The 15456-nt window shown below is 54.6% G+C and overlaps 1 protein-coding gene across 5 annotated transcripts in view; it reads left to right on the top strand.

The window, feature by feature from the left end:
* Positions 1-1106: 1106 nt before the first annotated feature.
* MDGA1 (MAM domain containing glycosylphosphatidylinositol anchor 1) overlaps positions 1107-15456 on the top strand; it is a 64213-nt gene continuing 49863 nt past the window's right edge. For all 5 annotated transcript variants that reach the window (XM_074397989.1, XM_010334109.3, XM_074397990.1 and 2 more), the window contains exon 1: positions 1107-2276. In XM_074397989.1, coding sequence (XP_074254090.1) covers positions 2210-2276 — 67 coding nt within the window. In that variant the 5' untranslated portion in view covers positions 1107-2209. The remainder of the gene's footprint in view (positions 2277-15456) is intronic.

Raw genomic sequence — 15456 nt, 5'->3', positions numbered from 1 at the left:
AAGGAGGTGTGCCCCCGGGGCGCTTGGGGGCGCCTGAGGTCCCGAGGGGGAGGTAGGATGGGGAGAGCCTCGAGCCGAGGAGAATGTGGGGTGACTTAGGGGAGCTCTGGCGGAGGGGTCGCGCGAGCAAACCTGTTGGCAACCTGTGGGCCGCAGGAAGGGCAGGAGCTCTAAGCGCGACCTCTTCGCCAGCTGCTCGGGCCTGGCCCCCGCGCCGGACCCAGGGAGAGGCCCAGATGCCTGGAAAGGGGCGGAGGCCTCCGGAGCGCGGGAGACAGCCTAGCAGACCCACAGCCGCGGCCCGGCTCGCGCGGCCGCAGGACCAAGGAACCGCAGGCGCCCGGCCTTTTCCTAGGATCCCCGCTTCAGTCCCGCCTCCCGAAAGTGCTGAACATATACGAAGTGTGCAGTGCCCTGCGGGCTGGGATCCCCTAAGCGAGCGCCCCCGGGGCGTGCTGGCCTCGGTGCACCCGGCTCGGCCAGCCAGGCTGGGTGTGCAAGGAGGGCGAACCGAGAGCGTGCGAGCGCGCGGCTGCACAGCCCGCGCCGAAACCCACGTCCCTCCGCCACTGTCCTCTGGATAGATGGATCCATTTCTGCTTTCTGACATTTTCCTGCTGGGCGGGGTGGGGGGGCGAAATGTTAGGGGGCGGAGAGAGGAAGAGAGAGAGAGGTGGGGGAGAGGAGAAAGGGAAAGACCAGAGGGAGAGAGAAGAGAGAGAGGAGGGAGGGAGAGAGAGAGAAGAGAGGAGAGAGAGAGAGAGAAGAGAGAGAGAGAGAGAGAGAGAGAGAGGAGAGAGAGAGAGAAGAGAGAGAGAGGAAAGAGAGAGAGAGAAGAGAGAGAGAGGAGAGAGAGAAAGCAGGCAGTCTGCTTCCCCCAGCCCTGTTTTGTTTTCTCTAATTGGTCCTGGGGGAGGCGAGGAAATTGGACAGAGGCTGGGCCGGGCGAGCTGGGCTGCCTTTAATTGGCTCCTTTTTTTAACTGGAGGGGAATCAAACACGAGAGCGAGCGACAACGGGTGGGAGAGCGAGAGACCGAACGAGGAGACGCGAGGAGGAGGGAGGAGGGAGGAGGAAGGGAGGGAGGGAGGCGGGAGGAGCGCGGAATGAAAAGCTCGGAGGGGCGAAAAAGCAGCACAGCAAAGCCTAAGTTGCTGAGCGAGCGGAGCGCTCCCGCGGCCCGGAGCCGAGCGGCCGCCGCGCCCCGGAGCCCGGCCCGGCCCCGCCCGCTCTGGACCCCCGCAGTCCGAGGCCGCCGGGCGGGGGCGGGGACGACCAACTTGGGGCGCGGCGCAGCCCCGCTCTCCCGAGAGCTCGGAGCCCGGGAGCGCCACGGCCGCGGCCAGACAGCGGGAGCGGAGCGCAGCGAGCAGAGGCGGCGAGCTGCGCCCGAGCCGCAGCCCCGGCCTGGGCGAGAGCGCGAATATTTTTCAAACGACTCAAACTTTCCTCCTTTCCCCATTTTCTGGGGCCCCTCTCGCCTGGAATTGCTCTCCAGATTCCCGCGGGGCGCCGGGCTGCGATTCCTCCTGCGGGTTTGTCGGCGGCTCGGCTAACTTCGCGGACCCGGGGACCCGCGGCGCTCGCCCCTTGGCCGAACCCAGCCCGCGCTGCTCCCCGACTCTGGAGGGCCGGGCCCGGGGCTCCTTCGCCGGCCGCTGCGAGGGCGTTCAGCCCGGCCCCCTGGAGTCGGGCCGCTGAGGCCACGGCGGCGGCCGCAGGACTGGAAACATCGAATTAACTCGAGCGGAGCCCGGGCCTCCCCGACTCCGCTCCGCTGAGGGGCGGCCCCAGGGAGGGGAACGACAAGTTTGTCAGTCGTCCGTGGCCTGTTGGATCGAAGTGCCGCCGCCGCCGCCGCGGAGAGGTCCCCGGCGCCCACCATCCCGCGCGGATAGCCCTGGGGACCCGGGGCGGCTCTGCGGCCGGCTCCTCGGGTCAGGGCGCTGGCGGCTGTGCCGGGCGCGCCGAGGCACCCGGGGCTGGGCCAGCGCCCCCTGCGTCCCCACGCGAGCAGCGGCCCCACCAGAGGAGAAACCCGGGTCGCCGCCACCTCCACCTCTTCAGCCTCCTGGTCTCCGTGGCCGCGCTGTCTGTCACTTCTCAGAGAAAGGGGGGGATATAGGGGCGTCGCGGGGCCCCGGCGAATGCGTCCCCCGCCGCCTCTCGGGCTGCGCCGCCTCGCGGGGATGAAGCACCGGCCGTGAAGATGGAGGTGACCTGCCTTCTACTTCTGGCGCTGATCCCCTTCCACTGCCGGGGACAAGGAGTCTACGGTAAGAGCCCGCGTCCCGCTCCACCTCGGCTTAGCCCGGCGCGGAAACTTTGCAAGAGGCGCGAAGTGCGCGCTGCCGGGGTTCGGTGGAGACCTCGACTCGGACTCTGGAGTGGATGCCCGCGTTCCCGCCCTCTCCAGGGCAGGAGGAGACCGAGCTAGCTGCTTCGGAGCACAGGGGTCGTCCTAGGGTCTGGTGTGAAGCCGGGATGTCAGGGGGAGGTACCCACTTTCCCACACCATGCTAGAGGCGGGGATCACTAGGAACCCTTGAGAGCATTTGGGAGACCCGGACAGACCCAGCTCAGGACTGGTGCAGCGACTCGCACCGAAACCCCATCCTGGCACGGCCTCCGGAGTAGAAGCCAAGCGATGCATGTTCCGGAGTTGCGCGCGGCTTGCGGGCGAGCCGGCTGTCAGCACCGCGGCCGGGCGGCGGGCTCGCCTTCCTTGCTGCCGTTGCGGCTTTGCTGCTTCTGCTCACGGCTTGATAGCCTGATTCAGATGCCGGCATCTCCTGGCTCCAGTGCCGACGACCCCGGCATCTCTTTTTAGACCTTCCCTGAACCAGTTCTTACTGTCCCCAGTTCCTAGCTACAAACCTCAGCCCCACCTTCCTTCTTCCTGAGTACACACACACACACACACACACACACACACACACATTCAGCCACCATCCCCAGAAAACGCAAACACGGCACGCATCCACGGGATACGTGTCCAAACTCTGCCTCTTGCCACGCAGCCTTGCTCCTGCGTCCGCACGCCTGGCTCCGGTTACCAAGGGAGACTCTGGTTACCCCTTCCCTCCTCCATGCCGTGGGTTTTCCCAGGGAAGGCCCAGGGCATCATTCATTCAGTCACCTGTGCTCAGACTCCGGCAGTGCCTTAACCCCACAGCGCAAAAAAATCATTCTCAGGGGCCCAGGGGCCCTTCCTTTGCTTTATCCTGACTGCAGGATGGCTTGTCTAGATCCCTTTTTAGTGATGTGTGGCTGGGTGCGCAGGATTTTCTCTCTCTCCTTTTCTGTTGGGTCAAGGGGTTAATGATTCCTCTTTAGATCAGGGGAGTCTGACCTATTCTTTGTGGGGTGGCGTAGTCACTGACCACCGGCTGCCAGCCTCAGGTGCTGAGGCTAAAGCATCCTGGAGGGTGCCTGGCCTGTCTGCCTGTGCCTGGCAAGAGGAAGGCGTGTCCTGAAGGGTGTCTGGGAGGTGACATGCTCCTGGCCCTACCCAGCTAGCTGACTTGGGCTTAATTCTCTGGTAAGACTAGCCCAGGCATCTGGCCAAACTCTGCTTCTTAATTAGTTTGTGTATCTCTTACTGCCTGGCCCCTCACAGAGGCCAGGAAAGGCAGGAAAGAATGCAGCAGGGACTGGGAGAGGCTGGGTTGTGGGGAGGAGGCCACGAGGCAGGTCCTGGAGGCCTTGCCTCTCCAGGGCAGATGAAGATGCCAGTGGACTGGGGGTTTCTCTTTCTTCTTTCTCCCCAAGTCTTCCCTACAGCTCCACTGCCTCCTTCAAGGTGCCTAAGAGAGATGCTGCTGAGTTCTTTGCCTTCTCACCACAGCCCTGGGGGTTGGGGAACATGATGGAGAGCCCTCCTCACGTGCTCCTGTTCTCTGCCCTACCCTTCCTTCCCTGCGCCGTTGGGTACATTTGGCAAGACCGGCTCCTGCTCATCCCGGTTACCCATCTCTTCCAGCTTCTCTAACCTCTAGACTGCATGGGGGTCAGCTCATCTTCAGGAGGTTCCTCTTTTCCTATCTAGTAAACCCCACAATGAGAGTGGGGTTTTGGAGTCAGTCTCTGTGGACCCTCATTTCAGAGTACTCTAGGGCCGGGATTCAGCCATAGGCTTATCTATACCCTTTTCTCCCTGTGTTTTCTCTCCTTCCTCCTATGCCTAGGTACCAGTTGCTCTCACTCAGAGCCAATCAAAGTGGGCTGGGTGTGCTGGGGCCGACCCCAGTCCCTTGGGTGACATTCCACTTTTCCTTTGAGAGCTTGGCTTCAGGGAGTGTTGGGGCCTCAGGGGAATTGCTGGGTAAAAAGTCTGTACTGAGGTGGATGAAGGCAGGGAGAAGATTTAAGAGGAGGAGGAGGATGATAGGAGGTCACTGAATTCCTGGTGGTGCTAGAAGCTTTGGCCAGATATAGCAGAAGGGAGGATCTTTGTAAGACCAGGACTGGTTTAAGAAGTAGGTCAAAGAGCTGGGACTAGTTCTGCCCCCGCTCCCCAGCAGTCTCTCTGTACCCCCAAATCAGAAGAAATGGCATGAGAGTCCAGGTGGCATGCAGGGACCAGGAATGGCCATCTGGCCAGGCATTGCATCCAGTACCCAGCGTGGTCCCTGGCCCAACAGCAGGAGCTGGGCAAGTATTTGTTGAATAAAGGAAGGGCCATAGTTGGGGGCAGATTGGAAATTCTTTCTCCACGAGAAGTCTCTCTAGGACTTGGTTTCCAGCAGTGCAGTGGGGTCTCTGCTTAGGGTGAGTCACAGAGTCCTAGGCTGGCAGCCCTAGAAGAGAGAAGAGGCTGGAAGCCTAGTGTTACTCAAGACACAGGAGAAAAATGTGTGTACTGGGGAGGGAGCCCCTGCCCCTCTGCCTCCAGGCCTGTGTGGCTGAGGGAGAGGCAGGTTTAACGCAGAGGCTGAATAGAGAAAGGCGAGCAGGCAGTGGAAGGCGAACCTGACAGCATTCGGCCTAAGCTGTATGTCTCTGCTGAGGCTGGTGGGAGGCAGGTGCCTGGAACCCTGTGTCCTGCTTCCCGCTGAGGTCCACCGCCTGCCCTAGGATTCATGGTCTGCAATAGGCCTGGGGAGGCAGCACCCTCAGTTTGCCAGGTGGTTTTGTTCTTCTTCGGGGCACAGATGCTACAACAGCCAAGTGCTGGACCAGATGGTCCATTTGGAGCTGGTCCCCCCTTCCTCCTCGCCTCCCAATCTCTTGGCCCAGTTCGTTGTCCTCTGGGGTAGATCTTCTGATCTGCTTTCTGGCAGGCCAGGGGGCTGGGCTGGCCCCAGTGGCCTAGTTCTGGGCAAAGGCAGTAGCCAAGTGATGGAAGAAGAATATCTCGTGTTCGGATAGCGTCAAGGAACACCCCTGCCTTCTGTCCTGGCTGCTTCTCCTACTCTCATAGCAGCCAGACCTCCAGCCAGGGGCAGGTCAGTGGGATTCCTCTCCCTTACAAAAACACAACAAACCTCTGAATTATTTAATATGCAGAAGTGGGAATTGACATTATCCTTAAGACAGGTTGTTTGCAACTTACTGGTGGAAGTCAAAATATTTCACCAAAGGTGTCATCAGAAACTACTATCCTATGCTAATTTTTATAGGAACATGAAGACAGATGTTGAATAATTTGACAAGAGCAACATAGCTTACAGAATTATCACCAAGTCAGGTTTTTTTTCCCCTCCTCTGGGGAGCATCGAGAAGGAATTTCAGGAAGTGAGTGTCCCAGTGTTGTCTCCTGGGTGTCAATCTGGGTGTGGGCACCTGAGGTTTTTCACTAGCGTTCCTAGCCCATGCCTTGAAACTTTGGTTCCACGGGGCTAACAGAGGCTCAGAGTTCTCTTAATGTCCTCAAGAAGAGCCATGCTTCTGTTCTTTCTTCTCACTTACAGAAATTGCACAAGCGAGGGAGAGCACCTTGTGACCACAAATCCAAGCTGCTTTGCCAGTGTTAACCTCCCCACCCCAAGTTGATTTTGGCCCCTTAGCCAGCCTGAGGGCTCCCGAGAGCCTTGGTGTCAGGCTGGAGAGCCCCCCACCCCCCGCCTCAGGTCAACATCCCAAGATGTCCCATCCTATACATTACAGGCCGTGAATCTGTGCTTCATGGGTGGGCGGGGGCTCTAGGTCAGGGGAAGAGGTCGGTTAGAGGGGATTTTATTAGGAAAGCATCCTTGAGGGAGTGAGCAGGGGATAGCTGGGAGCTACTTGGCTAGGCCTGACTGTGAGCCACTGGGGCCAAGGTGGCAAAGCCTCATTTAGAGCCTGGTATATTAGCTCTGCTTTGCTGAAATGGGGAGGCTGGGGGGAAAGGGGGTGGAATCTGTAGGGAGAATGGAGGGAGCTAATCACAGCCGCCAAGGCCTGGCAAATGAATGATGCAGGAAATCAATACCTGGGGGCGGGAGTGGAAATCCGGGCAGTGGTAGCAGCCTCAGCTTCTCCCAGCTGCCCAGGAGGCACGGGGGAGGGCCTGGGAGGAGTGAAACAGAGGCAGGAATGTGGAGGCCACCCCACCAAATGCCACTGCCCCCCCCCACCCCTCTTCCCTACTTTCATCTCATGGCTGGGCTCATGGAGGGGTGGGCTAGGAGATGACCCATCCGGTGAAGACAGAGGACCTAGGAGATGGAGTCTTGGGCCTCTCAGACCCAGAAGAGCCCTGCCTCACCTCCCACCTCTGGACACCTAAGCCTGCCACAGTCCCAGGTGCGGGGTGTGTGTGTAACTGCCTAGGGGCCCTGCCCAGTGCAGCGGCGGCTGCTGCTCCAGATGTGGCCAGCAGGGGGAGGGCTTGGCCACCACATTACTTCTTGCCTTTCCTGGTCTCCCGTGGGCCTCACCCTGTCTGAGGGATGAGTTATGCTTATTCCTCAACCTGGGACTGGAAAGGGCCTTCTGGAACTCCAAGCCTCCCTCCAGCTCCCACATACCCACCCCGGTGTCCCTAGACACCTGCCCATAGCCAAAGCCACACTTCCTGTACTCCCAGCGGAATCAGGTTTTCCCCAGGCCCGCGTGGGCTCTTGCCCTGCTGAGGCTGTCGCAGGGGGTGCTTGCGCCCTTGCAGAAATGCCTCTGTATAAACCTGGGGCATAGTCCCTCTTCTGCATCTCCTTCCCGTGGTCAGAAGACCCTGCTTTGCGGGCATACATCTGCTGCTGGAAGGTACTATGTACCAAGGGGCTTCTCTGGTATTTAAATGCTGATACAGGAGGCAAGAGCAATGCCTAGCTCAAAGGAATAAACGTTTTTGTTTTTCAACAATGAAATCTCATTTCTACTCTAGTCTATGAATAACACTATGAGTAACTACTATGAGTAACATGTGCTCTTTGCAAAACAATCAAGGAATACATCGGAGTATGAAGAAAGAAAGGAAACCTCACTCGATAACCCATCATTCATTTGGTCATGGTTTTTTCAGGCATCTTTTTGTGCGAGGGGGAGTGAACCTCTCAGGGAGGATTGTTGATTTTGACAACAATCCCTTTTAAGTGTGTAAATGCCATATGAATTACCAGGCATTTTCATGCCTCAGTAGCCTTTGCTTCCGTGACATTCTGAGAGGTCAGCACAGTGAGTCCTATTGTCTCCATTTAACAGATGAGAAAACTGAGGTTCCAAGAGTTTTATTGGCCTGCTCAAGGTTGCATAGCTGGTAAGAAGTAGCCCTAAGACTCAATCCCTGCGGATCTTTTGATTTCTAGGGAAGGAAAGCAGTGTGGCGTTCACTCATCATTCATTAAATGTTTTTGAGCCACTACCTTGAACAAGACCCAGTCTGGGCATTGGCAGGGAGAGCAATAAGATGGAAGGAGAAGGGGAATCCCATATGAGATGGGGGAAGATTTTGATAAATGCCATGTGGCAAGGGGAGGTGAAAGGCTGTGAGAATTTGAAGGGTGAAGTAATTGCTTCCAAGGCTTTGTGGAAGAGGAAGCATTTGAACTGGCCTTGACAAATAGAAGTAAGGATTGAGAGGGGCATCCCAGGTGGCGGGCACATTGTGGCAAAGGCCCGGAAGCTAAGGAACCTGAGCGTGTCAGGAGTTAGCTGTTCAGCTGGGCTGGAGCATAAGCTGAAAGGGAATTGGGGCGGTTAGGGCCGGAACGGTAAAGGGATAACATTAAAAGTTACTAACATTGACTGTGCAGGCTGTGATCAGTATGCATTATCTTCATTCTCATCACAACTCCTTAAGAGAGTCATTTGTCATTCCCTTGTCCAAGCGGCAGACCTGTACTTGAACCCAGAACTGCTCATTGCAAAGCTGTAAGGAGGATGTTGAATAGGGAGATGGGTTGATGCAAGCCATATTATGGGCCAGGTGGCCATGCCGCTGTGTGTGGGAGGAGGCCATGCTGAGGAGACTGTCAGTCGGCTTTGCGGGTGTCCAGGGGAGTCATAGGGAGCTTTGTGGGCATCTGCAGGAAGTGTGTTCCAGGCTGAGGAATAGCCACTGCCAAGGCCCTGGAGTAGGAACCTGCCTGACCTGTTTGAGCAACGGTGAGAAGTCCAGTGTGGCTGGCGCAGAGTGAACCAGCGGGAGAGGGGTAGAAGGTGGGGCCAGAGAGTTAGTAGGTCCAATTGTTTGGAGCCTTGAAGGTGATGCAAGGACCCTAGATTTTACTCCGCATGAGATAGGCGACCATGGCAGGGTTTTGAGCAGAGAAGGGACATGAACTGATACCTTTTTAATAGAACCTCTGTGGCTGCCATGTAGAAAATAGATTGTAGGGGTTTGAGGCTGTTGCAAGAGGCAAGACACAAGATTGTACCATTGTTAAGCACCAAAAGTGTATTGGAAAGAGTTCAGGCAAGGAATAGTAGCTGCAAACGTTTCTGAGGTTTGGAGCTGGGAGACAAGCACACAGTGATAACAGGGTGAACAAAAGCCACTGGAAGGCAGGCAGGTTTGGGGAAGTGAAGTAGTCAAGAGCCTCGACTTCTGCATAAGAAACCTGGGTCTGAATTCCAGCTCTGCCCTACACCAGCTGTAAAAGCCCAGGAAGTTACATCTGCTTTCTAAACCGTGGCTTGTCCACTTGTCAGATGGAGATAATGGTACTCACTGCGTGGGCTTGTAATGAAACGGTGCCTAGGAAGCTCTGAGCGCCATGCCTGGCACATAGCAAGGCCTCAGTAAATAGTTTTAATGACAATGTGAGTGAAGTTTTGAACTTCATGGGATTCTGGCGCTAGGATATCTGGGCAGGATATTGGCAAATCGCGTGGACATGAGCACTGAGCTCAGGAGAGAGATCAGCTCGGGAGAGGTAGGTTTTATGGATTTATGTCTGCAGAATGATGTGGGTAGAAGCTATGAGGTGGAAAACAATTACCAGGGAGGAGAGAGTAGAGAGAAGGGACTGGGCTGAGGCTAGAGCCTGGGGAAGCACCAATGTTTAGGGAGCAGGAGGCAGCCTGAGGGGGACGTGGACCCAAAAGTCTGAGACAGAGTCCGTGAGAGGAGGAGGCAGAAGGAGAAAGGGCCAGTGGGGGACTGGGGAGCTAGGTGCAGCTGCAGCACGGAGTGGGGCTCCTCAAACCTTCCTGTACACAGGTCTCTCCTGGGATCTTGTGGAAACGCAGATTCTGATTCAGCGGGGCTGGGGCTTGGGGCTGGGCTGAGATTCTGCGTGAATCTGGGTGGTGGCGATGGCTGCTGGACCGGGGATTGCCCTGTGCATAATAAGGGTTTAAAGTAAGAAGATTGGACTCGGGTTGGAGGGCCAGGTGGGCAGCCTGCTGCCTCTGAGGGTCCTTGCCCAGTGGCCTCACCTTTCTGAGCCTCAGTTTCCCCGTGTGAAAGCTGGTTCAGGCACACATACCTCTTGGAATTACAGAGAAGCCCAGGAGTGATAGCATTTTGTAAACCTGAAAGTGAACTCTGGGGACTCTGTTTCACGAGCGCAGAAAGGGTGTCAGGCAGATGGCAGGGAGCTCCGGGTGTGGGTGGTTTGTGGAAGCAGGAGGTATAGGCTGTGCTTTTGAGAAATGTGGCGGGCCAGGGAGGCTGGAATAGCAGCTCCCCTTACCCAAGCCCAGCCTCTTGCCTGTGAAAGGCTGGAGCTGCAGGGGTGGGTGACCTTGGTGGCTGGGTGGTGGCTTGAGCAGGCTCGAGGGCACTGCTTAGCTGGCTTTGAAGATTCCACCCCAGGCTCTTCTTGGTTCCTTTCCAGTCCTAGAAACTCAGCCGAGATACGTTAATTATCTGGAGGATCGGTAGCTGTGTAGAGAAGTGGTTCTCAGCCCTGGCACATGTCAGAACCACCTGGTGAGCTTTCTCAACAACAGATGCCTGGCTCCACCCCGGACCTCCCGAATCAGAAACCCTGCAGGTGGCATCAAGGCATCTGTGGTCGTAAGAGCTGTTTAGACGATGCTTGCGCACAGCTGGTGTAGACAGTGTGTCTGGAAAAGCCAGGCCAAAACAGATGTCTTCTTCCCTTGGGCTTTCTGAGGGCATTTCCTGGTTTTCCAGGTCACTGCCCCAGCTTAGTTTCAGCCAAGTTCATCTGGACCCTGGAGTCTTAGGGAAAAAAACGTTCCGCTGATTATTTTCTTAACTGTGAGCAGGGAGACTTCCTACTTTAATGGTGCTGACTGGAAGGTCCAGGCCAAGAGCTCGGGAAACTGGCCCCTCTTCTGGCTTCTAACCAAGGGACCTCCAGTCCTAAACCTAGAGAGACTGAAGTAGTCTCCTTCAGAAACCTAGTTTTCTTTTATTTTTATTAGGTAAATTATGTTACCTTTTTGAAATGTGGGCCTTTTGTTTATTCTCTTTTCTGTTTGGTTAATAATAAAGTGAGGCCAGGTGCAGTGGCTCACACTTGTAATCCTAGCACATCGGCAGGCTGAGATGGGAGGATCACTTGAGCCCAGGAGTTCCAGACCAGCCTGGGCAACATAGTGAGACTCTGTCTCTATTTAAAAAAAAAAAAAAAAGAAAAGAAAATTTCAGAGCTGGAGCACAAAGTAGCAATTCAATGTAAAATCAGCAAAATTTATTTTGAGACAGGGTCTCATTCTGTCTTGTAGGCTGGGGTACAGTGGTGTGATCATAGCTCACTGCAGCCTTGATTTCCTGGGCTCAAGCAATCCTCCCACTTCAGCCTCATCAGACACTGGGCCCACAGGCATGCGCCACCATGCCTGGCTAATTTTTTTTTTTTTTAATTTTTAGTAGAGATGAGATCTCGTTATGCTGCCCAGGCTGGTCTCAAACTCCTGGGCTCAAGTGATCCTTCTGCCTTGGCCTCTCAAAGTGCTGGGATTATAGTTGTGAGCCACCATGCCTGATCAAAACCAGCAGACATTTAATGAGTACCCACTAGGTGTCTGAAAGGGTAGTGGGTCCTGGCTGCAGAGGTGAAATGACATCTGTCCCTAAGGAGCTCACAACTGAGCTGGTGAACTCAGCTGTGAGCTTTTCTAATGCCCTCATTTTCCAGATGGAGGAGCTGAGGTTCACGTTGATTGACTTGCCCAGGGCCCTACAATTAGCCGGTGGTGGAGCCAGGATTCGAACTCAAGACTGCCCAATGAGGCCAGGCGCGGTGGTAATCCCAGCGCTTTGGGAGGCCGAGGCGGGCGGATCACGAGGTCAAGAGATCGAGACCATCCTGGCCAACATGGTGAAACCCCATCTCTACTAAAAATAAAACTAGCTGGGCATGGTGGTGTGCGCCTGTAGTCCCAGCTACTTGGGAGGCTGAGGCAGAAGAATTGCTTGAACCCAGGAGGCGGAGGTTGCAGTGAGCCGAGATTGTGCCACTACACTCCAGCCTGGCGCTTGGCGACAGAGTGAGACTCTGTCTCAAAAAAAAAAAAAAAAAAAAAAAAAAAAGACTGCCCAATGCAAAATCTAGTGCCTATCTACTTCCCCAGGTGTGGTTTCTGAAGGCATTCCCTGGCAGGTGTTTGTTCCCTAGCCTGTGCTGTGGCACATGGGTTAGCCCCAGGGAGCAGCATGAGGCCCCCCAGGCCTGTGTGCTAGAAACAAGGATGTTACCAGAGAGACTTAAACAAATGCTGTCGATGTTCTCAAGCCTCCAGGTGGGTTCTTCAGGCTCCTTTCATCTTTTTGCTCTGCTGTCCTTACAGTGGTGGTTCTCAAACTTGGCTGCATGTTAGAATAACCTGGAAAGTTTAAAAAATCCTGATACTGGCAGGGCACAGTGGCTCACACCTGTAATCCCAACAGGTTGGGAGGCTGAGGCAGATGGGTCACCTGAAGTCCGAGACCAGCCTGGCCAAACACGGTGAAACCTTGTCTCTACTAAAAATACAAAAAACTAGCCAGGCATGGTGGCAGATGCCTGTAATCTCAGCTACTTGGGAGGCTGAGGCAGGGGAATCACTTGAACTGGGGAGGCCGAGGCTATAGTGAGCCAAGATTGTGCCACAGCACTCCAACCTGAGCAACAAAAGTGAAACTCCATTTCAAAAAAAAAAAAAAAAAAAAAACTTGATGCCCAGGCTGCACATCATATCCATTAAATCAGAATGTCTAGGGGACTGAAAACTAGTCATCAGCATTTAAAAATTAAAAAAAAAGTCCCTTCATGATTCCAGTGCGCAGCCAAGGTTGGGAACCCTGCCTTTTAACATTTTGCCTCAAGGTCATCAAAGGCTGATGGGGCTCAGCCATCCTGACACATTCCAGGAAGGAAGACAGAAGGAACCTTTAAAGGGCCCATCAGAGGAGGCTACTGTCCTTAAAGAGCTTTCCCAGAAACACTGTACAGTGACTTCTGCTTACATCTTCCTGGCCGTTCTTAGCTTCAAGGGAGTCTGAGAAATAGGGGTTTTTAGATGGGCACATTCCCATCTGAGAAAATGCCTGCATTCAGTTAGAAAGAAAGGGAGGGTGGATATTGGGTGGGTGATGAGCAGTCTTTGCCACAAACACCCATTTTAGGGACAGTTGGTGTTTCTTGACTGAGAGGGGATTTAGATCAATGTGGCTGCTTTCCTCCCCACCTCACCCAACTCTGCCAGCCTAGCTCAGGTAGGGGTGGGGGTGGGAGGGTCCTGGCTGCTCTGAAGATGCCCAGAAGAGATCTGAGGGAAGACAGAGACCCAGAGCAGGGAGGTGACTTGCTTGCATCACCCAGACATTGAAGTGAGAGTCCCACCAGCTTCCCATCTGCCGGTGCCTCCTGACACTGTCTGTTCACACATCCATGGGATTGTTGATTTCGACCGGTTGGTACCTCTCTTCACTAGCAGGTGTCTTCTTTAAGCCCCAATAGCAGAAGGGCTCTGTGGTTCCAGAAAAAGCAGCCTTCTGATTTCTGGGAACAGAAACTGAGGGGCTGTGTGAGAGACCGCAGGCTGGAGGTGGTCTAGCTCATCTTTCTGCCTCTCAGCAGGCCCATGCCTACATGAGACCAGGCAGCCCCACTGCTGTTTGCTCAGTGTCTCTGTTCCTTCATTTTGGGAAGTTCTTCTTAATTGACCTTTTTCCAACTTGTGGCAACAACTTATCAGAAAGAAAGATTCAGGAACTCAGAACTCTGAGTTGAACTTGAGTAACTCCTTGGCCCTGAGACTCTCCCCAAGTGGTTAAAAAAAATTTTTTTTGAGACAGTCTTGCTGTTTCACCCAGGCCGGGAGTGCAGTGGTGCAGTCTGAGCTCACTGCAACCTCGATCTCCTGGGTTCAAGTGATTCTCGTGCCTCAGCCTCTGAGTAGCTGGGATTACAGGCATGTGCCACCACACCCAGCTAATTTTTAGTATTTTTGTAGAGATAAGGTTTTGCTATGTTGCCCAGGTTGGTCTCAAACTCCTGGGCTCCAGCAATCTGCCCGCCTCAGCCTCCCAAAGTGCTCAGATTATAGGTATGAGCCGCTGTGCTGCTCATACCGGCTGCCAAGTGATTCTTTAGAAACTCTTGGTGAAGGCATTTCCCCCATCTCTGAGAGGGATACTGAGAGGGATAACGGGTAGAGATGGGGGAATGAACTGAATTTCAGTGGCCTCATCTACTTGGGTTTGGTTCTAGTGTTCTAGTAAAATGCAGGGGACTTGAGGAGGCCAGGTTACCTTCTGGCAAGAGGCATAAAGCCCAGAAGGTAAGCTGAAGGTCTGTGCCATGGCAAGACCTGAATTCCCTTTTCTTTCTGGAATAAAACCACAGCGTAGACACAGAGAAGGCCATGAGGAAGGGCACAAGGATGTGGCAGGGAGTGACTCAGCCGCCAGCCAGTGGCCTTCAGTGACCCAAAGCAGATCTTCCAGATTCAGTGCCCAAAGAAAGTGAGGCCACAGAAGGCAAGTGGCTCATCAAGTTCACACAGCAAGTAGGAGCCAAGGCTGAAGTTAAAATCCATGTCAAAGGACTTCCTACAACTGCATCTTTCTCATTGTCCTGTCAACTCCTAGGCTTAGGAGAATCTAGGGCGCGTCTACATGGCATTTATAAGCTCATTTGTGCCTGCACCTCTATAATCCTTCCCCCTTCCCTATAAACCTCATTTTTTATTCTCAGACCTCATTGCATCCAGACTATGGGATCCGGGGTTCATTCTGGGTCTAGAGCTCTGGTTAGATGTTAGAGGCCCTTGTTGGAAGTGTCGGGGCACCCCCCTTCCCCGCTGTGGGTGGGAAGGTGAGCCTGCTCCGTAGTGTGAACTGGAGGTTGCTGCCAGTCTCCACCGGGTCTAGCATCTTGTCACACTGCCTACAAGTTCCACTTTAGAGTTATTAACAAGTTAGCTGGCAGAAGCACTGCCACTGTTTCCAGAAGTTACTCTGGAAATACCCAGCAGCCCTAAGCCTTCTTCCCATGGCACAGGTTGATTGATCAGTTGAGTTGGATCTTGAGCTATGGGATTCAGGCAAGGAGGTTTCCAGGGGAGTGATGGGTGGAGGAAGAGGACGATGGAGGGGTATTTGATAAGTGTGGAGAGGGGTCATTAGGTAACATGTGGACTCTGTGTTGTGGCGAAATTTCATAGTGGACAGCATGGACAGTCAAAACACACTTGGACTCGTAGTCTTAGTTTGGGTTCCCCCAGAAGCAGACTGAGATAAGGAGCTGAATGCTGCAATTATTTAAGAGTCAAGTGCAGGGAACTCTGGTAGAGGAACGGAGAGGCACGACAGGGAAGCAAAGGAAACCAGGAAAGATGCCGTATCAAGTCAGTTACCTCGGCGGCCCATGGAGAACTCAGGCACATGGTGTGAAACATACACTTCACAGTTATCCCACCACAGGGTGAGGGAGCTGGGGCATGTATACACCCACCCTGCATCTGTCACTGGGTGAGGCTGCTCCTGGGGGTGTTAATTCCCAGTACTCCTAAACCACTGTGCACACAAGCAGTGCGAGCTCTGGTGGTCAGAGGCGGCCCTCAGGCAGAGAGGCAGCCGCAGGCATTGGCAATTGCAGTTGGCTGGTAGTGCACTGACGTGTTTAGGAGAGG

The sequence above is a fragment of the Saimiri boliviensis genome, chromosome 4 (genome assembly GCF_048565385.1).
Source record: "Saimiri boliviensis isolate mSaiBol1 chromosome 4, mSaiBol1.pri, whole genome shotgun sequence".
NCBI classification, from domain to species: domain Eukaryota; kingdom Metazoa; phylum Chordata; class Mammalia; order Primates; family Cebidae; genus Saimiri; species Saimiri boliviensis.
Note: the sequence above shows the minus strand (reverse complement) of the source record. Positions and strands in the feature narration are given on the sequence as shown.